The sequence below is a fragment of the Rhinolophus ferrumequinum genome, chromosome 27 (genome assembly GCF_004115265.2).
Source record: "Rhinolophus ferrumequinum isolate MPI-CBG mRhiFer1 chromosome 27, mRhiFer1_v1.p, whole genome shotgun sequence".
Lineage (NCBI taxonomy): Eukaryota > Metazoa > Chordata > Mammalia > Chiroptera > Rhinolophidae > Rhinolophus > Rhinolophus ferrumequinum.
Window position 1 is genome coordinate 25934041 of NC_046310.1, and position 22355 is coordinate 25956395.

The 22355-nt window shown below is 52.8% G+C and overlaps 1 protein-coding gene across 2 annotated transcripts in view; it reads left to right on the plus strand.

The window, feature by feature from the left end:
* Nucleotides 1-727: 727 nt before the first annotated feature.
* C27H1orf198 (chromosome 27 C1orf198 homolog) overlaps nucleotides 728-22355 on the plus strand; it is a 30550-nt gene continuing 8922 nt past the window's right edge. Inside the window, exons 1-2 of one of the 2 annotated variants that reach the window (XM_033099626.1) lie at nucleotides 729-1122; nucleotides 12584-12634. In XM_033099626.1, coding sequence (XP_032955517.1) covers nucleotides 781-1122; nucleotides 12584-12634 — 393 coding nt within the window. In that variant the 5' untranslated portion in view covers nucleotides 729-780. Of the gene's footprint in view, nucleotides 1123-12583; nucleotides 12635-22355 lie in introns of both variants that reach the window. The other variant, XM_033099627.1, reaches the window with a different exon arrangement.

Genomic DNA, 22355 nt, shown 5'->3' on the forward strand with positions numbered 1-22355 from the left:
AGGGCGCCAGGACCTGGGCCCAGTGTGGTGAGACAGCTCAAAGAAAGCGAAATGGTTCATCAAGGATAGGGACAGGAGAGGAATAAGGCGGCCGGCTACTCGGTCCTGAGAGGGCCGGTTGCTTTAGGCACATTACAGAAAAAAGTTTCCTTTGTCAAACAAGTGACCACGTGGCGCTATGGCGGTCACCACCAGCAATCCCGTCAAACCGCCGGGCGCTGACTTGGGGACGCGCCAGCCATCTTCTGAGCTGGCCAAGGGGAGCCTCGAGTAATGGGGGCACCGCAGGAACCCACAAGGGCAGACCCGTAGGACTCCAAGAGCCGCAGGGACGTCGCAAAGGGGATAGGTGCGGAGGGCGGGGTTCCCGGGGGTGGGTGGGAGCGGGAGCTGATGTGCCCGGGTGGGGTCGCGGAGGGTGGGGGTTCCCGAGGGTGGGGGCGCCAAAGGAGGGGTCCCCCGGGGGTGGGGTCACGAGGGGCGCAGTTCCCAGGGGTGCGGGCGTGGAAGAAGGGGTCCCCGCGGGCGGGCCGGGAGGCGGGGTCCTCGGTGGTGGGGGCGCGGAAGGCGGGGTCCCCGGTGGTGGGCGGGAGCGGGAGGCACGGTCTCCGGGGGTGGGGGCGCGGAGGACAGCTCGCCCGGGGGTGGGGGGAGGTGGAGGGCGGGGCTCCGAGCCGGAAGGGCGCCGTTGTCCGGGGTGGGGTCGGGGCGGAGCGAGGGCGGGCGGTGCTCCGGGCTGCGGGGCGGGGGCGCGGGGCGGGGAACGGCGGCCAGCGGGGCATGGCGTCCATGGCGGCGGCGATCGCGGCTTCGCGCTCGGCCGTCATGAGCGGGAACCGGCCTCTGGACGACCGGGAGCGGAAGCGCTTCACCTACTTCTCGTCGCTGAGCCCCATGGCCAGGAAGATCATGCAGGACAAGGAGAAGATCCGCGAGAAGTACGGCCCCGAGTGGGCGCGGCTGCCGCCCGCGCAGCAGGACGAGATCATCGATCGGTGCCTGGTGGGGCCGAGCGTCCCCGCGCCCCCCGACCCCGGGGAGCCCGGGGACCCCGCGGAGCTCGCACGCTTCCCCGGCCTGCGCGGACCTACCGGCCAGAAGGTGGTGCGCTTCGGGGACGAGGTAGGCGCCCCGGCCGGGCGGGACCTTCCCGAGTGGAGTCGCCCCCGGAGTCGCGGTGGCGGGGGCTGGAGAGGATGAGCCGCAGGGATGGAGTGGGTGGGAGGGGCGTCCCGGAGCCGAAGGTCGGGGTGGGAGCTCCCCGGGAGTTTGGGGAGAATCGCCGAGAGGGTCTTTAAGGACCCTCTGTCTAGACCTGCTCCGCTGGGCCGCACAGGAGCTCTAGGCAGCTGCTCCTAAGCGACGCCGACCAAAGTGGAAACAGCAGGACTTTAAAGCCGATGAGCCTGAATTCTAATCCACTTATTGTATGGCCGTGGGTGACCTAGCCCCTTAGAGGCTCCGTTCCCTCCGGTGTAAACCGAGGATAGTAATACCCACCCCATGCCTGCCAAGGAAGGCGCTCAGCAAATTATATATGGTGATATTAGTATTAATACTTGTGAGCTGTATGGGGAAAGTGCAATGGCCAAACAAGATAACTAGAAGGAAGAAGTGCCTTCCAAGATAAGGAGGAGAAAGCCGAAGCCCTAAGATGTTTCCTGAGTGAGCACGATGTGTATGGAGCTTTGTTTTGGGAGAGCATAGCGCCCCGTTTTTCCACCGAAAACCTGAGGGGTAAGTTTAACGAGCTGCAGCAAGCCGTGGTCCGTTTAAGGGCAGTCTGGGTCTGTGACCGAGACAGCGCGCCCAGACTTTTAGAGGGGTGGTCACTGAAGGAAGAAATACTGCAGCTGTACAAGAGAAACCTGGGGTCTGACTCATTCCAACTCGCAGGGGCCTGAGCGTTCCGTACTGCTGAGAACCCGGGTCTTTTTCCTGGAATGTGTTTAACTAAAATCTGTTTGATGCCATTAAATTTTGCACTGTATTTATTTGGCATTTCAAACTCAGCTTATGCCATGAGGGGCCAAGACAAAAGGAGGGAGAAGTACAAAAATGAGATTGCCTTCTGTGAAGGCTGTGAGGCTTAGGGGAGGAGGGGCTGGGCTTGCGGAGCTTCTGCCAGGAAGTTGTGGACCGTGGGAGGAATTCTAGTTAAGAATGAGGTTTCAGTGTGATTTTCAGGCCGGGGTGTGCTGAGACATTAATACAAAATGTTTGTGGTCGTAAACACACTTTAATGAGAGGGGAGTGTGAAAGGACAGAAACATGCCGCCAGCGCTGCCTTATTCTGACGGAGTCAAAAGAAAAGTCTCCATTCGACTTTAAATTCTGAAGGCTTTGCCAGGAAAAACAGGGCGTGGTAAGCTGGAGAGACGAAAATATAGGTTTAAATGTATTCTAGAACTCAAACAGTGCGCAAATACATGTTTCTCTAAAGACATTTGCAGGGTTTGCACTCAGATTTGGGTGTGAAAATGCAGGCAGCTTCTCTTTGGAAAACTCAGGAAGAAATACACACGAGAGGAAATAAACCTGTAAGTACTGTACTTACACATGTTAGCCAGTGACTCAGTTCTCCTTAGGTTGGCGTCTGGCTAAGAATATCCACAGGCCTGCTTGTCATCAGAAGCCCATGCCATATAAGGGCCACTGTCACTGATAAGGAAAGATGTGGCCAAGTGAATTTCGTACTCGGATTCCTTAGCTGGGTGTTGAGTGAGCTGTTTCTGAATTGGTATACCCATTGCGATTTAAAAGCAAATGGAACTGTTCACTGTGGTACCAGCATATCCTTCCAGGACCAAACCAGCCCTGTTTTTCAGAACTGAACTCAGTTTTGCAAAACAGGCTGAGAGCATGCCCCAGAATGCCTCTGGACCAATCTCAGCATGGATGGCAGAGAGACCGGGATACTGAATTTGAGGAGAGGTCCGTGGAACACTTTCCAGGGCATATTTTTGCCTGCAGTCGCTGTTTGGCTTAGTGGCACTAGGGAGTTTAACATGCAACCCCAGACCTGGCAAAAGGTTGGCACCAAAGTGGAGTCAGTAGTCTCATGCCCAGGAGGAGGGCCGTTCTTGGAGGAGGGCTGGCACCCAGGCACAAGGGGCGATGGATAAGGACAAGTGGGGGGTGACCCGTAGGCTGCTGGACAGAGCAGTCCTCATAGGTGGCCCCAGGTTTGTTCAAAAGGGCCCTAAACCAGATTGACTAGGGCACTCTGTCCGTTCCCACTTGATCTGTCTTCTGATGTGATCCCAGGAGCCTCACAGCCAAGCACAGAATGGAACATGCTGCCCAAGGCCCTCCATTCCCAGCCAGCCTGACCACACCTGGCGTCCCTACGGACCTCTGACGGATGGGTGCTCCCTGTGAACCTCAGCGCTTGCTCTAGCCAGTGTCTACCCTCAGACGATAAGCAGGGGTGGGCCTCGGTAATCCTTAGATGAAGGACCCCCTGCCTGGTATGCTGGGTCCGCAGGGCGTTTGCTAAGGTTGTAATAATAGAGTGAGAGAACAAGTCTGGGCTTTGTAGTCAGTCTTGGGTTTGCATTTGGACTCCTGTCATCTCCTGGCCTTTTGACCCTTTTGATGGCTGCAAATCACTAGCTTCTCTGAGCTCCGGTTTTCTCACCTCTGCCGTGGGAATGATAACAGGATGATAGTGGAGGTAATAGTGTATATGAAAGGCCTATGGGCTTAAAAATGGTTGCAGCTGCCGATGGTGAGAATATTAGTATTATTAGCTGATCTCTCCATTTTCACTTATGAAAATCACTGACTATCATGAAATAAACAAATTTGTGCTGTCACTAAGCCTGGAGTTGGCCATATGAGAGTGTCCCTGCCTTGGTGGCCCAGGTGACCTGCTTGGGGCACATATTTGAAGCCGTGGTTTGCTGTGTCCACAGTGCAGTGTGGCCTGTCTCCTCATCGTCAGGCACACCAGCCTCAGATGGTGCCCCCCTTTCAGCTACCTTGAAGGACAAGGACGTGGCCTGTTTCTTTGGAGACCCCCTCCCCCATCAGCAGTAAGGTTTTTCTATTTCACATGACAACATTTTAAGTGAGATCATACAAATATAGCCTCCAAACGTGACCATCATCTAGTCCTTCTTTTGCACTGCAGGACAAATAAGGACAAGCCTGGCTGTGTATTGATGGTCCTAGCTCTTGGTGGCCGTGAGTGTTGTCAGGGCTCCGTCCACACGGGGAATCACCTCTGCGGTGGTACTGCTCTGTGTAGGACCTGCACGTATGTGTTGTCTTTTGACCTCGCCGTCTGTGAAGGGAGAAGACCAGGCCCAGACCGGTCTTGCGGGTGACTGGCCTTGAAGCCATGACGGCCTATTGGATTTTCAGGTCTTCCGACCTTGGGACTCAGTTAAGCAAATCTATCTCCCAAGACTATTGTATATTAGAAACTAGAGGCATTCTAGCTTGGGAGTATTTAGTCTTCCCATTATCTTCACTGGCTCTTTTAAAAATCCCCTACGTGAATTTGTGACTTCAGTACAGCTTCAAGGCAAGGCCACCAGCCCCTCCTGCACTCACCATCTCTCTGGTGCAGAGCACCTGGAGTCTCACACCTGGAGCCCAGTCCCGGCCAGGCCCCCAGAAAGGCAGCAAGGTGCTGTCCTCCTAGGGTGGCACCCAAATGAGTGGCCCCGGAGGTTTGTCTCAGGCTGGCAGGCCTGCCTTGGAGCAGACACAGACATTGAGTTACGGCACTTTTGCAAATAGATGCTTTTAACAGCCAGACTGTCCCTGTGCTTCTCGATTGCTGTTCTTCCTCCAGCAGTAAAGTTTTGACAATGGCTTACTTTGGGCAATGAAAGGTTTGCATTTTTGAAGGGTTTAGAGATTCCCCCCAGCCTGCTTCTGCTGCTACCTCTTACCAAGTAGGAAGAAAAATACCCTGAATTTTTAGGAATGTGTTGTTCTGCTGCCGGCCCTGCTCCCAGACGCCTTGCCACAATGGAGCCGCGTCTGAGTATGTTGTGAGAGTTACAGAGTTCTGAGCTCTGCCACATTCTTGGCTCCAAAAAGACCATAAGTAGGTGACCCTGGAAATTTCAGCCGTTGTCTCTTCAGCCTCTGTGTAACACAGGTGGGTCTGGGCATGAGTGATATTTCCGTATTCCAGCCCTGGGGACCCTGATCTGCATTTTGCGAGCTGTAGAACCCAGAGTATTAAGGCCTTAGAGCTGGACAGCTCTGTCCCCTTCAACAGCTTAGCTGGACCAGCTACTGGCGGAAGTGTCCCCTGGGTCCCTCGCCCTCCTGCAGGATCCAGGGGGCATGCTGGCGGCTGTTACTCATTTTGGCCTTCTCCTTTTTGGCAGGCGAGTCTTAGCCTCCCTGACTCCCTGACGCTTGCCTGAGGCGGCTCCTCCTCCTGCCGGCCTCTGAAGGCCCCCGCTCGCCCCAGCCCTGCAGCCCACCCGGCTCGGCTCTGGTGCCTCAGGAGGCCTGGGGTCAGTGTGGAATGCCCCAGGTCAGCTAATCTTACTGCTGTCCACTCGTGCACTGTGCATCCTTGGGACCTACCACAAAGGGCCTGCCTCGCCCTCCCTCCTTAGGGTCTAGGCTTGGCCAGTATAGGTGTTTGTTTTTTTTAAATAAACTATAAGTTTATAAAGTCACACACCTGTATGTTACTGTTAAAAGCTCCAAACAGCACAGAAGCAGCATTAGGACGCAGTCGCCAGCGTCCTTCTGGAGCTTTCCTGCACTGTTAATCCTTTGTGAAATCTGATTTGGCTGGATACATGGCTTTCGGACACGGGCCTGTGACCCGGGAGATCCCCTCGTCCCTGCCACGTTAGCAGCTCGGCCTGTTTCTTTTTCAGCCGTTGGCAGAAAAACGAAAAGGAAATTTGAGAGTTACTTTCTCAGTATTCTGGACTTGTTTTTTTAGGAAGGTGTAATGTATAATCATGATTCCCACCTCTGTCTGGCAGATCTATGGATGTTTTTAGAAAAGATGACAGGGTGGACGTGGTTGCTCGCGTCCCTGAACCTGGGCTTCTGAGCCCGAGCGGTGCCAGATCCAGTTGCACAAGCTGTGAGGGGGAGGCTGTGGGCCTCTCGCAGAGGCTTCCCCAGCACACTGTGGTTCTGTGCCCAGAGTGCCCCTGCCGGGTACCCTGTACCCTGGGGCCCCTGGGGAGGAAGATGTTAATGGACGAGCCCCGGGAGCTGAGTGGGAGGGTGGCTCCATGGCTGCCAGGGAACAGCTTTTACAAAGAAATTAAATGACTAGTTCACTGTCAGGCAGGGAGTGGGGGGCAGAGCTGGAAAGTATGTTTGCTGGTCTGGAGTCACCATTTAATTGACAGGAGTCACTTTTATACTTTAAGCAAGAGATTCCCTTAATACTGGAAAAATTATCCATTTCTGAAAAAAAAAAAAATGAAGACCCGACCTGTGTGTTTAAACTTCCCGGTCGCTTTTCTGCTCATTGCTGAGGCTCTCCCCCACGCACACCTGCTACCATTACCGTGTTGGTGCCGTGTGCTTGCTGCCATGTGTGTGGAGGCCTGCGGGCAACTGTCCTGCAGCTCAGTCACGGCCGCTCGTCTGTTGTTGGAAGTGCAGTTCTGTACTTCCACTTATGGAAACCCTCTTATCTCAGCAGAGTTAAATATATTACAAGTCAAAGGGAAAAGCATCAATTCCATAAATAGCTAAGCAATAGTCCCTACGAATAAGCAGTTAGTAAAAAAGAGCATACGCGTATTTTAATGATTCTTCCTCACCCCCCCCTTTTTAGTAAAATTTATTTTTGAGAGCAGTTTTAGGGTCACAGCGAAATTGAGTGGGGAGGACAGAGAGTTTCCATACACCCCGTTATCACAGCCTCCCCCAGGGCAGCATCCCCCACCAGAGGATACATCATCACCACTGGTGAACCTTCGCGGACGCGTCGCTGTCAGCCAGAGTCCGCACTTACGTCAGGGCCCCGCTGGGGCGGTACGTCCTGTGGGTTTGGACAGACGCCTGACGCCGTGGACCCGCCCGACAGTGTCGTTCAGAGCATCTCACTGCCCTCGGGAAGCAAAAGCGTGAGCAGTCTGCTCGGACAGTTGGGACCACACCGTGTGCGGCTCCCTCAGACTGGCTCCTCCACTTAGAAATGTGCGTTTGAGGCTCCTCCGTCTCTTCGTGGCTTGAAAGCTGCTTTTTAGCGCTGACTAATATTCCAGTCTGACATCACTAGAGGGATGACACAGTCAGCAACCTAACGGAGTGTCTGTCCCACTTCTGCAGGCTGAACCTTATTTCTTATTTCTCTAGCTTATAGTATTTCAGTTTAAACTAATTATCTGTAAGCCAAAATGCCACCATCTAGCAACCAGAAACTCCCTTAACTTACGGATTTCAGGAGTGCGGTGACAATTTATGGTTCCAACCTTGCACTGCTCTGGGATCCTGATGCTGCTCTGATTCACTCAAGAAAAATCATATACTTCCGGGGCGTATCACGGTTGGGATTGTAACGTTCAGAAACCCAGCCCTCCGGGTGGGAGGTGGCATTAACGAGCTGTGCCCCATGTCCTGAGTGTCACGGACAGGAGTGTTTCCTGCATGTTACATACTGTAGTCCGGCAGCACTGTCATGGGAGGTGCAGTTGTAGTCATTTTTCTTTACTCTGAATGCCAGGAAGAAGAGAAGGAAACACGATTCTCATTACGCCGGAAGCTTACAGCAAACTAGGGGACTGTTCATTTGCTGTGGTTGGTTGCACTCACATGCAGAGCCATGATTTTGCCTGCTCCAAAGGAGGGTGTGAGAGCTGGCCCAGAAAACCGTGGGCTCCTCTCGAGAGCAGCCTGGACCAGTGCTGGTTTAAGAGACGTCCTTATTTGGGGATGATGACAGCCACCTAGTAGAATTGATGGAGTGCACCTCTGCCCGGGGTGTGGCCTGAGCAGACAGAGGTGGGGATCAGCAGGCGCCTCCCATGTGGCTGTGTGGCCAGGTGTTCTGATGTGAAGAGGGAGTCAGGCGTCCTGTGAAGGACCGAACAGATGAGCTGCCCGTTGGAATGGCCACACGGGCATTACCTAGGGAGTTGTCGGTTCTGTAAAACTAAGCCAGGTGGAACCCACAGATTCTGCTTGTTGAGACAGCACCCCAGGTGATTCTGGTTTGCAGCCAGGCCCAAGCACTGCTAGGCTCGGGGTATGCTTCAGCATCCTGAGTCTGATGTCTGTGGATAGTTCCAGTGTGAGCCCAATCCAGTAAGGCCCCGGGCAGGAGGCCGTTCCCACTGGATACTTGTGACAGGTGCACCGTGGAGCTGGCATCGTGTTCAGGCTGAGGCTGCAGGAAGGCCCCTAACTTGTCCGTCAGGGAGGCCTGGAGTGTAGATGAAGCTTTTGGGGGGCTGTGGGGGATGGCGGAAGCAAGTCTTTGCCTGTTACAGGAGAGGGCCACTTCCTGTCTGCTGACTCTGTGTGGTAAGACCTCACAGGTGACTTCAGAAATCTCACGCTCCCCACTTCCTCTCTCGGGGCCTGAGGGGGACCTAAGGGACACCCACTGCAGACAGTGCCACCCACAGGTGCTGTCTCTGTCCCACATGCTGGAGATGCAACAGTAAAGTTCACTGGCCCAAAAATTGGAAAGAAAGGTATAAAGGAAGAAATGCTCAGAGCCTCTACTCAACGTTTGTTAAGCGGAAAGGTGAATGTTTATAAAATTTCACCACGTTTAAAATTTGAAATGAATTTGAAGTCCAGAGTTTCTCATTTTAGAATACTTTTGAAGTAGTCATGACTTTTACAGAGAAATCATAGCCAATTATGGAGGAATTACTTGTAACCAAATAATTTCCAAAGCGAAATTACCAAAATCCTTTAAAAATTGAATTGCAGAAATTACATTTACTGTAGAATGAGGTGAATTGGCTGCAGCGAAGTGTGTCGGGGAGTGTGTGGGGTCGGCTCCAGGGGAGTGAGGTGGCTGCGCCCTGAGTGCAGACCCCCGGAAACTCTGCCAGGAGCCGGTGGGCTGGGGTGGGTGGGGCGGGGATACCACCTGGTCGTGTGACAGGCGCACTTTCCATCTCACAGAAGCAGTAGATACAGACAACCTCGAGAGCGTGGACAGTAGCAAAATGTACTAATTAGGAGATGATGAGCTTTGTATATGTATTATTTTTGTGGGTTATTTTCGGGGGGGGGACACACTTTTTGGAAAAGTAGATTTTACTTTTTAGAGGACCTTTAGGTTCTCAGCAAAGCTGAGTGGTAAGTACAGAGACTTCCAGCCCACCCCCCATCTTGCCACAGGCACCCAACCCCCAACTGTCAGCACACCCCACTGGAGGCGCCTTACAGTGGTGGAGCCCACGCTGACACTACACTGTTGCCCGGAGCCCAGGGTTGGCATTGGGTGTCCTCTGGGTGAACATTCTACAGGTTTTGAGAAAAGCACCCATCGTCACAGTTTGGTGCAGAGCTTTTCACTGCCCTAAAGCCCTCTGTGCTCCGCTCAGTCATCTCTCCCTCCCTCTCACCCCTGCAACCCCTGATCCTTTTGCTGTCTCCACGGTTTTGCCTTTTCCAGAACGTCATATAGTTGGAATCACACAGTATGTAGCCTTTTCAGATTTTTAAATTGTGGTAAAGTATACGTAACATAAAGTTTACCATTCGCCATTTTTAAGTGTAACGTGGGGGACGTTGCCAGCAATGTCGCAGTCATTGATGAGTTGCTGCCAGCTGCTCCCGCACACTGCTGGCTGCCGCCTCCAACAGTCAAATGTCTGGGGCCCCCAGAAGTCTTAGAGTGCCTTGGCACCCCTTCCTTACCAGGTAGTCGTCAGTGCTGGAGCTTTCCTGCGAATATGCATTCCAGAACTACGGGCAGCAAGTGTGGATTTTTATTTAAAAAAATACTTTTCCTGTTAGGAGGTGACGCTGTGGGGAGAGCATTTCTTAGACAACAGCAAGAGCTCAGGCCACCGCACAGTAGAGAAGGATACTCGGTGCGTGTCCACCCCAGTGCTTGGAGCCGCGTGGGCACCCGCAGAGCCTGCCGCGTGTGCTCTGGCCTCTGGTAATTGCCCAGGGCTGTGCCCCGTGGCCCTCTGTGGCTTCCCCTTTGCTTGTTGTCCTGTGCAGTGCTCCAGAGAAGAGATGCAGTGCTGTCTCTGGTCTGGGTGGCTCTTGTGGAACGGGATTTCACTCGGAGGGTAACTCTTGGCCAAAGTGAAGCCTGCCGGGTGCCCTGTGGTCTCAGTAGCAGATGTGTTTCTGTGCTTAGACCACAGGGGCAGGTGCCAGAGCCTTCCAAGCAACCCCACCGAAACATGTGACTGTCCACGTTCTGGTTGCTACTGGTAATCATGGGAGTAGAAGAAAGAGCAGTGTCTGTGTGTGTGTCTGCACGCATGTGTGTGCACATGTATGTGTGCGCACATGTATGTGTGTGCGCACATGAGCGTATGTTTGTGTGTGTGTATATGGATGCTGCCACTTTGCAGTCCTGAGGCCGGTTTGCATCCAGCTGCCTGGGAGCCTGTTCGTGCTGCCAGTGCTTTTTGTGGCTGGAGTGTGCAGCCAGTGTCTGACATCAGAACTTCAATCACATTTTTGTTTGGCATGTTTATTTTTCTTAAGCACTTTATTATTTTTTATGAGCTCAGAATTTCAGAAATCTAAGGAATTTGCCCCTTGACTCAGTTTCTTGCTGGAGCAAACAAAAGACTCTTGACACCAAGTTGGGTAGAAATCACAGTGATCTTCTCTCTGTCTCTGACCCCTTGGAATTTCAGCTACTATGGGCTGCGACCACCGGAGACTGCAGGCTCACCAAGCCCCATCTTGTACTCATTCACCTCCCAACGCCAAAAACCATATTATTTCAGTCCTTGCAGATTTCAAAGGGACTCAAGCTGCATAATTAATGTTTAGAAGGCAGATCATAGCACCTGTAAGGAGAGTGCAGCTCTGCTGTGCCCTGCCCTTGCCCAGAGGTCCTGCCCCCTTCCCTGCCCCTGCCTGCCCAGGAAATGTCCACATGCTTTCTCTGTCCACTGAGGTGGCCACTGGGCTGTCCCACCTCTGGATAGAAGGACTATATAGTTGGCAGTTGAATTCTCTTCACTTTTTCCCCACAGGTTCAAATCTAGAATAAGTGATATTTACATTCTGTCAGCTGCCTTTCTTTTTCCCATCTGAAAACGTCTATCTTGTTCTGTTACTTCCAAGAGGAACTTAGAGGGTCCTGAGATCATAGAATTGTAGGAACTTTCAGGTCATTTAGCACAAGTGCACTCCCATCCCCCAGCACGCGCACACACACACATACACACGCACGCGCGCGTACAGGAGTCTACGCCTCTGCTGGGAGGTTCCTGGTCACAGAAGCTTGTAACTCACATTCCTCCAGGCAGGCTGTTTCCATTTTTGGAGGGACAAGTTTATAAATTGAAGTCACTTGGCTTTAACTGAAATTCCAAACGGGAGGGAAGTGGCCCACACTCCCTCTCATTCTAGGGTTTTGCCTGACAGCTAGGAGTGATAGCAGACGTGCAAACCAGCTCAGGGGTTCAGGAGCCAGGACGGAGTCGGCTCTGAAGGTAGCAGGCCGGTCCACAGACGGTTTGCCTTGTAGAGGAGGGAGAGCCAGGGAACCCAGTTCAGCAGGGAGTACCTGGGGGTGGGGCGGGGAGAAGTCGTAATTTACCTGGGGTACTTTATGGAAGGACAGTCTCAGCTTAAAATACTTTATCCCATTTTTAATCTGTGTCGCCCAATATGTCCCAATTTTTGGTTCAGAAAAATATCCCCAGTAGAAGCTGGGCACAGACATGACATTTGCTGGCCTGAGAAGACAGCTGGGGGTTGAAGGGGTCACCAGGGCAAGGCCATTTCCCCGTCATCTGTGGAGACCAGTGTGCAGACGTAATGGATCCAAGGTCAAAGCCACAGTCACTGTTCTGAAGGGCTCTTTCTCCTGCCTGCGTGGTGAGGGTGGGGGGTGATGTCAGCGTTCTCGTTATAAGTAGGCATCTGCATTGAATTGGCATTTTCTTCATTGATTTTGCTGATCGATGCGTTTCAGAGCTCTGGTAGGCGTACGGGGCACAAGGGGTCAGTGTGTTGGCGTTGACTGGCAGATCGTTGCCTGGCGTTCTTTTATTATGCTAGCCCTTTTAGTCCTCGGGACCACCCTGCAAGGGAAGAGTGAGTCTCCTTCTGCAAATGAGGAAACTGAGGCTCGACAGGCCAACTCACCTTCCCATGGCCGCTTGGCTCGTCACTGGTGGGGCTGAGCCCTCGAGCCCCCGCCCCTTTCTACGCAGCCTCCGCATCAGCGAGCCCTTGGTGGGGCCTCCCGGCCATCATCCATGTCTGTCTTGGCCGGGCAGGGGCGTGCCTGGAAACGTAGGGTGCAGCCACACTGAGACGGTCAGCACGTTCTTCACAGGGCAGCGAAACACCAGGCTTGTTGCAAACCAGGAGTTAGGATTATTCCTAAATTTTGGTTTATCCGTGGCCTTGGGGGGTGTTTGCATGGGGTGTTTGGGTTTGGATTTCAGATTTATTCTTTTTATTTCAGGATATAACTTGGCAAGATGAGCACTCTGCCCCTTTCTCTTGGGAAACAAGGGTAAGTTGGATTAAATTTAGATTTGTTTGTCCTTTTCAAAAGAATTCCATCATTGCGTATTGTTCATTCATTCAGCTTTTAATGGACTCAGACGGCAGCGGTCCCCCTGCCAGGCTGCAGGTGCTGAGCCCCCTGCTGGTGGGACAGGAGAGGAGGGGAGGGTGGCGGAGGGAGGACCCTGGGGTGTGATCGCCTGGGGCTCCCAGCTGTCCTCTGTGCCCCTGCCTCTGCCCAGCACACTGAGCACCTTGGTGGGGGCTCCGTAAGGCCACACTGTAAGGCTTTAAAACAGTTTTGGGGCGGGGACAGGGGAACAGCTGCTTTCATTGAAATGAAATCACAAGGCATCAGGGACAGGAAGTTGGGGACGAGAGGGAGGTAGCGGCAGAGGCAGAGACAAGACTGCAGAGCCGTTGAAGTGACCGGGAGGAGTTGGCCCTGAGGTGCGAGAGGAAGGGGGACGCGCTTCGTACCATGTGCAGCTGAAACCACCGGTGGGCGCACGTGTGTTGGCTGACACAGCCCGACTTGGGTCGCTAACTCTGGCCTGCCAGTCATCCATCATTACTATTGTTGCTACTGTTGCTCGCATTACCTAAGAGCATCAAGCTTGGCTGATTTTAATTCATTTCCCCATCCTCCCTAGTTGCCCCAATAGAAGTGCATTAATAAGCAGCCAAATGACCAAGGCAGACGTCTCTAACCCAAGGAAAAGAAGAGAGAAGCCCAGGATTCTCTGAGTTCTAGAACACTCGGTGCTGGGTGTGGAAGCTTCTTTTCGTAAAGGACGACTCTGTGCCTGGAATGGGGCTTTCAGGCGCTGGCGCTAGAAGGGCTCGGTTCTTGGATTTTGTCCTGGTCCCACAGTTGCTCTTTCCAGTAGAAATGGGCTTTTGGGGGGCTTTTGAGGCGGGTGCGGCTGGTCAGACAGCGGCGAAGCAGTGAGGGTCGGCAAGGGGCCTGCGTCTTAGAATAAAACATTGGGCCAGGCTTCAGCTAGGCAAGGACAGATTTTCCTCAGCTGGGCCCTCTGTTTGATGAGATCACGGCAACGAAGACACAGAAAAGTCAAAATACGTCGTGAAAATGTCCTGACGCCTAAGGCCATCATGTGCCCCAGGGGAGTACCTGCGCTCTTAAAACTTTACCTGGTGAAGTGGTCCCGAATCAGCTGTTTGTGGGATGGCGTGATTCGTGTATTATTAACTTGTGCAGATGACATTCCAGGCCAAGGTGGGGCGGTGCCTGCCTGGGACAGGGTAGGGACAGGTGCCTGAACAGGTCCGGGAACAGGACAGCTAATCCAGGTCAGCGTGGATCACAGGTGCCTGAACAGGTCCGGGAACCGGACAGCTAATCCAGGTCAGCGTGGATCGCACTGTGCTGGTGCTGATTGTCCACAGACGCCAGCACGGCCTCCTAGGAACCTGGTGAACTGAGAGGCTCCGTACATCCACCTTACGATGTGACCCATGTCAGCCCTCATCCATGTGGCAAAAATGCGGAGTTCTCGCTTCCAGTCCTCGTTTCCTTTCGATGAGAAAATCAGCTTATTTCACGAGCTATTGGGCTCTGTGTCCTCACCTTTTGGTTTGATCTCTCGAGATCACAGTGTTAGGACATGTGGAGAGCATTCCAGAGAGCACAGGAGCTTATCCCACACCTGTGCCTTCACGAGGCAGCATCAGCACTGGGCTCGGAGCACCCCGCCCCCTGTTTCCCGGGCTTTGGCACACGCTGCCTTAGGCCTGACAGCCTGGTCAGAGCTTCTTTGGAGAGCTGCAGACGGAGGTGGCTTCAGCCAGGGCAGGTGGCCTGACCTCCCAGGGTAGGACTGGAGACTTGCGTGCCATTGCTCACTGTCCCCCAGTTGCCACCTTCCTCCCCTCTGTCGGTTATGCTAATGTAGCAGATGGCCGCACAGCACCGTGGCTGCCAGCGGCCATGGCATTTCCTCATGATCCTGAGGATCCGCCGTCTTCCGCTTTGTCCTGCTGGTCAGGTCGATGCACAGTGCAGCCTGATCCAGGTGTGAGGGAACAGATCACCGCTCTCAGCGGAGAGTCGCAGAGTTTGTGGCTGTTTTTAATCTAACACTGTACCCTGGCAGCCGTGATGCCGGCTCATTTCTTTCCGTTGTTTTTCTATCACCCACGGACTTTTTTAAATTTCAGCTTTTAATTGTGGTAAGATACACATAACATAAAAGCTACCACCCTAACCATCTGTAAGTGTGCAGCTCAGCGGCATTAAGTACAGAGTGTCAGCAGCCGTCACCACCCTCCATCTCAGAATTCTTCATCTTCCCAAAGTGACACTGTCCCCACCGAGCACTAACGCCCCAGACCCTCCCCCAGCCCCTGGCACCCACCTCTGCTCTCTGTCTCTATGACATCATCCATTGATTTTTAAAAGTTCAGTGGACATTTATTGTGCATCCGCTCTGTGTCAGGCATTACACTTAAGACTCAGAGGTGAGGAAACACGTCTGCGCACAAAGCATAGACAGCTCTGTGAAAGGATAGCTTCATTTGGTGACAAAACTCTCGCAGGAGAAAAGCTTCAGCCTCCCAGTCTCCTTCAGTTGTTGTCCCCACTCACGTAACACACGTTGGGGGTACAATGTCACGCCTGCCTCCAGCTCCTCAGCTCAGCAGCCTGAGTGTCGACTGAGTGAGTGCCCGGCCCTTGCTCGGCTCTGACTGTCAGCCCCTGCGTCAGGCCAGCGGAGGCCTGGGTAAGCCCACCCAGGTCTCAGCGGGCGTGGCAGAGCTGAGAATCCTGGGGCTTTGGGGTTTCTTGTCCAATGGCTGCACCTCTGTGGGCTCCTTCCTGAGGCCAGCCTGTCGTGGTTCCACCTGCAGGTACCGAGAGGGTACGAGGGTACGGTACGGTGCTGGGGCCTGGCGCCTGGGGGCCCATGGAGCACAACCTCATCAGCAGGGCCCTTGACGGATGGACACAGAGTGGTCTCTGTAGCAACAGCTTCTGGGAACCTGCCCCGTCTGGTACCCATCCTCCTGCCTGGCCCCGCCTTCCTCCCACACTAGCCCAGCCAGTCTGTCGCTCTTCCTCTTCCGTCATGGGAGCGAGGCTCAGGGAGGCTGCCGATCGCAGCCTGGCCGGTGGTGGTGGTCAGCATCTTTCCCACTCATCTGTCAGCTTGGCAGGCGTGCTGGGGGGAGGGTGCCCCTGGGACCCCACAGTGGATTCCTCTCTCATGCTACTGATGTTTCAAGAGGAAAAAACGCAGCACTTGGAATGCTGCAGAGAGGGGAGGCAGGGAGCAAGGCGGATTCTTGGCATTCTCAGTCGGGCTGGACTGCGAGTTTCGAGGAGACGCGTGTGGAGGCCGGCTGGTCAGGCCTGGCACTGGGGCCCCCACCCCTACCCCTGTTTTCCTCCCCCAAGCTGTGTGGCCTTTCCCTTTCTGCCTCCCCCAGCCCTTCACCTGAGGTCAGCTGCCTATTTGGGGACAGTACGGAGGCTGGGTGGGGATCGGTTCCTTGATTCCTTTGGTACCAAAACATCTCTGATGACCAATATAGACCATCCCCAGAGTGGGCAGGCCTTCCGGCCTCTTCCTCGTGCAGAGAAGTGAGCTCAGAAGCTTCAGGGACCTGCACTTTCACCCCTGGAGTCAGTGTCACTGTTCCTGCTTAGTATAAGACCGGATAATATAATATAATATAATATAATATAATATAATATAATATAATATAAAATATAATATAATACCAGATCTTATATAATACACTATAAGACCGGGTCTTATATTAATTTTTGCTCCAAAAGATGCATTAGAGCTGATGGTCCGGCTCGGTCTTATTTTCAGGGAAACACAGTAGAGGGTCCCCTCGTTTCCAAGCTCTGCTTGCTGTCCCTCCTCGCTGCCAGTGGGTTCTGAGAAGCACAGTAATGGGGTCGCACTGTCCCCCCAGAACAGCTTGGAGCCCCCAACCCTCCCCAACAAGACCCACCAGTCTACCCAGCTGTCAGGTCTCCCTCACCGTGTCCAGCAGTCCCTGGGCTGCCTTCACCCCACAGGTCCTGTTTTCTCCTTCCTCGGCGACCATCCTCTTTCTTAGTTCAGTGCCCGAACTCAACCCCAACCATCTGTGAAGGTCTGCCCTGCCCCCCCGACCAGTGCCCGTCCAGTTTCTATGAAACCCACCACGCCGCAGCTGAGCAGCTCGCCATGTGCCCTCTGTGCAACCCTCCCCCCGAGCACCTTCCTGCCATTTCCTTGTTTAATCCTCACAACAACCCATTTCACAGGTGAGGAAGCTGAGGCATAAAGTGAGGGATGTTGAGCAGATGTGGAGACCAGGACCGTGCACAGCCTCCGCGTGGCAGCGTAGGGCACTGTACCTGTACTGTGTTCCTTTGGGAAGTGATGGGATAGGTAGAAACACATTTGTGTTGTTGGTATGTCTTGTCCCGTGCGATGACGAGGTGCTGGAGGGCAGACTGTTACTTGTCCCCAAACCTCATGAGCCCAGGATCTGGGTGGGGCTCCTTCATACCCACCACTTGTTGGGTCTCTGTTGGGTTTTCTTGGGGCTCACATTGCCGTGGGGCCCCCCAGATGGGCCTGGGGACAATGGTGGGATTAGCACACTTGTCTGCCCAGCTCTGTAGGCCCCTGAGCTCCCTGGTAAAAATATGGTCCTTGTTGGGCGGGGCGCCTCAGGATTCGGGGCGGGTGAGTGTCTTCCAGACACCCCACTCCCGCCCCCGCCGCCTGCCCAGAGGGTCCCACACCCCTAGTCTCCAGTGGCCAGTCACTGCCTTTTCCCTGTCAGGGTGTCTGTCACTTGTACTAATTTTATGATTCTAAAAGTTCTTGGTATTTTCCCGTCTTCTTCGTCCTCTCCCTTCTTTGGAGGGGACGGTGGGAAAAGTACATGTTTAATGGTTTGTGAATTTATTAGGATTTGCGCCAGTAAGCCACTGTGTCTTCTGACAATGTTTCTGCAGCCTTTGTTCAACAGTTTAGATCTGCTGAGGCTGCCAAGCCAAACAGTTAGTTTTGGCTGCGGGTACTACCCCTTTACTGAAATTTTACACATTCCTCTCCAGTGAGTGGGACGTAAAAATAGATACTGGGCTCAGTTGTGGTCTTTCTGATTTTAGAAAGGACGTGGCCAGCTGAGACCCAGTTCCCCACATGGGCTGGCCGACTTCTCCCGGCACACCCCGCCGGGATTTCAGCTGGCGCTTGGGACACTGAGGTGGGGCAGTCAGCATCGCTGGGCTGGAGGGGCTTCCTGTTTACTCCCCATCGCCAGTCTCGGTGATCTAAGGCCACCAAGCTGAGCCCCCATGCTGACATGGCCTCAGTGCACTGACCATCAGCTGCTCTGCACATGCAGCGTCCTTCCTCTGGGCTGTGGCCCTGCGCTGTGCGACGGGGCTGGCGGCGCCTCCTTTCCCAAGAGCTCTTTCTCCCTCCACACCTGGAAAAGACATTTCCTCCAGAAATAAGAAAATTCCACCTAGAACTTTGTCTTTCCACTTTCCTGCACTCATCGCGGGGTCCAGTGGGGTCCCTCTGATACCCTGTCACTTCCATGAGGCTGGGTTGTCCCCCTCCTGTTCGCTGATGTATCCCAGTGTCAGAGGGCCGTCTCCCAGAACCTGCAGCATGGCATGACCTTCAGAGGCCTGGGAGAAGGTGAGTAGGTCACAGTCCCTCTGGGAGAGTCCCCAGGACAGGACAGTGGACTGAGCATAGTACCTATGAGGAGATTCACAGCTCAGACTCTCGGCCCACACTGGGTACGCACGGAAGGAGACGCAGGGTGCATTTACCCCAGCTCCGCTGTTCTTGCATGGGCGACGCCTGCCTGTCCCGGCTATGGGAACAGTCACCAAATGCCACGCCCTGGTGACCAGGGGAAGGTGTGAGGGAGCCTACGTCCAGCGGGGAGCCCTCACGACCGTGATCATGGACGTGGAGCTTAGCTGACCTCAGACCACACAACCAGGAGAGCAGATTAGCTTGTTCACTGAGCACTTCCTGTGTGCCGGGCACTGTTCTCAAACCCTGAGGGCACCTGCACAGGTAACCTTCACAACAGCCCAGCACGTACCAGTGGTGATCATTCCATTTGTACTAGAAAAGGAAAAAACTCAAGTGCAGGCTGGCAAGTGGGTGGTTTTGTGGTTACTGAGGAGCAGGTTTGAGGGGAGGCAGGGGACAGGAGTGGCCACATATGAAAGCGCCTTGGTTGGGCATCAAGGGGGCCCAGGGATGAGCTGGGGCTTCTCTAGGGAGACAGTTCAGCGAGCAAAGGCCGCCCAGGGTGAGAGGGCACGTGGCCGCAGGGAAGCTAGCCCCGTGGGGTCGGGTCAGGGAAGTGAAATGGCCAAGGGAGCCCAAGTGACAGGGGCCCCTTCCAGATGACCCGCAGGTATGACTGCCCCTCATTGCAGTGAGTTTGGAGCCACTTTTGATTCTGCCCTGGTCCATATACTCAGGCACCTTTACATCACGAGATCCCTGGGGGCTGCAGTGTTTGGAGTGAGCGAGACGAGGTCCCGACAGGAGAAAAGATCCTCGGCTGCCCCTCTCCCTTCCTCCCGGCCCTTTCCCCACAGGTGTGTGTGTTAAGTACAAATAACAAACCCTTTTCCTCTGGGGTGAGCAATGGGGAGGAGACCTGGCACCAGCACAGCTGATCAAGGCGACTGTCGTCTTATTTTATTTGCAAAATGAGAAACAACATATGCCAAGGGAATAAGACTTAGGGGCAGATATGCTGGGACTTTTTTTTCTTCTGTAAGTTCTTGTTTTCCCCATTTTCACACCAAAGCCCCCCAAACCAGGTACCTACTTCTTCTAACCAGGTGACACCCTCCCCTGAGGAGCTGTCACATGCCTCCGGTTGCGGAAGGAGCCATGGGAACAGCCTCTGTCCTGTTTGAGGCTGTCACAGGCAGCTAAGTGCCCTTTCAACAGCGCCCACCACAGTCCTGCAACCACTCTGGCCGCCGTCTCTGCAGCTTCCCTGGCTCAGCCCCTTGCTGCCCTCCATGTTCAGCCTCGCCTTCCAGAGGCTTCTAAGCAGAGATTCCCCACGGGAGAAATTGCTGATCCTAAAAAAGCTTGGGGCTTGACGAAGCACTCACTCCTAAGTGCCTTCCTCACATGCAATTTCCAGGTCAAAGTCAATTCTGTTCTCTGAGTCTTGGTCCACACTTCGAGCTATTTTTAGCAATTTGCTTATTTAAAGAAACCATCCCCTCTGTGCCCACAGTAGCTGTTCCATTCTGTTGTGGAATCTGGAGATAGCCAGAGTATAGGCAATGGTTCACTAAGAAATAATCCTTTAAAAGTCAAATTAGGTCCTTGACATGCAGGAATCCTGCTACGTACGAGGCTCTGTGCTGCTCATGTGGACGTTGCCCCTGGTGGCCCTGCGTTTCCTGTGTGCTGTGGCCCCCAGCTCAGCCTCAGGCCTTGGGCTCACTCAATCCTGGTTGAGGTCAAACGATTTACTCACTTGTTCCAAACCTCCGTTTTTTCATTTGTAGAAAGAAAAGTTTTTAAAAACAGCAAAACCAACAACAAAAAGTGCCCGCTGCACTGGATGCTTCTGGTAGTTTGCATTTGTCCTGAACCACAGCACCTGGCACAGCCATAGCGTTGATGGCTTTTTCTTGGGTTTTCTTTCTTATAACATTGAGCTTTGAGGCAGCCAGTGCTTGCCATATGAATGTTTGTTCTTCGTGGCCCTGTCATCTTATTGGCCCTGGGGGGGAGGCGTCTGGCCACCAGAATCCGGGCTTCTGGAAGTCTCAGACTGAGAACATTGTAGCTGTCTGGGTTCAGGTCCTGCACTTCCTACAGGAAAAGCAATGTTTGCACCCTTGTCCTAACAAACATGTCTGTGCCCACCCAGGCGAGGGCTTTTGTAAAAACGGAAAGACCTGAATCAACCATTACTAAGTGAAGGAATATACATTAAAGTAATAAAGAACCATGTGTCATATTTAAGTTAACACAAGCAGTTTTAAATGATTTTACTCAGTGATGACATGGGAGCCGGGACTGATAATGCTGCTCTGGTGGAAAACTGATGGCGTTAGGGATTGGGGTGACTCCAGGAAAGCAAGTACGGTAGGGAATATGTGTGCATCTAGAACCATTAAAGAAAAGGCCCCTTTGTGTTTTGATGTTTTACTTCTGGAAGTCTACCTGAAGAAATTAACTCCAAATGGGGCAGAGCTGTGTGCACAAAGATGTTTGAGATGACTTTAATTACAATAACAGAGATTAGAAATAGCAAATTGGTAAGAAAGTGGTTCAGTGGGTGGCAGGACAGCTCCTCAGTGAGGCATGAGGTGTGATCAAATAATACGGTGAATGTTTACATAAAAACAAAATTACTGCAGTCAAAGACACATTGCCATTAACCCCCCTCAAAATACTCCCCCTCGCATCACACACACTTATCCCATCGTTTCTGCCACTTTCTGAAGCAGCTCTGGAAGTCCTCTTTCGTGAGCGTCTTTAGTTGTGCTGTCATGGCTGCCTCGATGTCCTGAATCATTTTGACTTTGGGGAAGAGCCAGAAGTTGCATGGTACCAGATCCAGTGAATAAGGTGAATGAGGACAGAGGTGGCCTGTTAGCTCAGTTGGTTAGAGCGTGGTGCTAATAACACCAACATTGCCAGTTCGATCCCCACATGGGCCACTATGAGCTGCACCCTCCAAAAAAAGAAAAAAATGAAAAAAGTGGATGAGGACACACCATAATGTTTTTATTTGACAGAAATTGCCATATACCAGAAGCGATGTGTGACACAGAGCATTGTCACAATGGAGGATGATTTATGGCACACTTTAAAACACACCTCTCAACCGTAGCTCACACCCAACTGCACTGAATAAGTTGAAGCTTGTCATACACTGTTACTAAGGTTCGACACACTGCTTCTGGTATTGAAGGTCGCTGCCTTTCTGTTGGATGACATCGGCAGCAGCATTCATCATATTTTAAAATCACAATGGAAAGGCTCTGTCACATATCGCTTCTGGTACGGAAATTTCTGTCAAATAAAAACATTACAGTGTGTCCTCATCCACTCTATTCACTGGATCTGGCACCATGCGACTTCTAGCTCTTCCCCAAAGTCAAAATGATGCAAGACATCAAGGCAGCCATGACAGCACAACTAAAGACACTGAAGAAAGAGGACTTCCAGAACTGCTTCAGAAAGTGGCAAGAATGATGGGATAAGTGTGTTCGAAGCAAGGGGGAGTATTTTGAGGGGGATTAATGGCAATGTGTCTTTTACTGTAATAATTTATTAATTTAAACATTCACTGTAGTTTTTGATCACACCTCATATTTTACACCTATTAAAAATAATGGTTATAAAGACTGTGTAATACTGTGTGTGATGCTTATGATTAAGGGAGAAAACAACACCCAAAATTGTATACGTTAAGAAAACCAACCTCACCAAGTGTGTATATGAAAAAGATTACATAAAATACAAAATGCAGATTATGGGAAGAGGGTTATCAATGACTGTGGGGACAGAGCCCCAAAAAGCAGTTTCCAGGCTCTCGGCCTCACATAGAAAGGTGCTGGCTCAGGTAGTAAATGGCCATCGACTGTGATCAAATGGCCATCAGCTGTGTCTAGTTGGCCGTCAGCTGTAACCAGTGAGCCATTGGGCACTAATATAACTGCCGTGGCTAGGCTA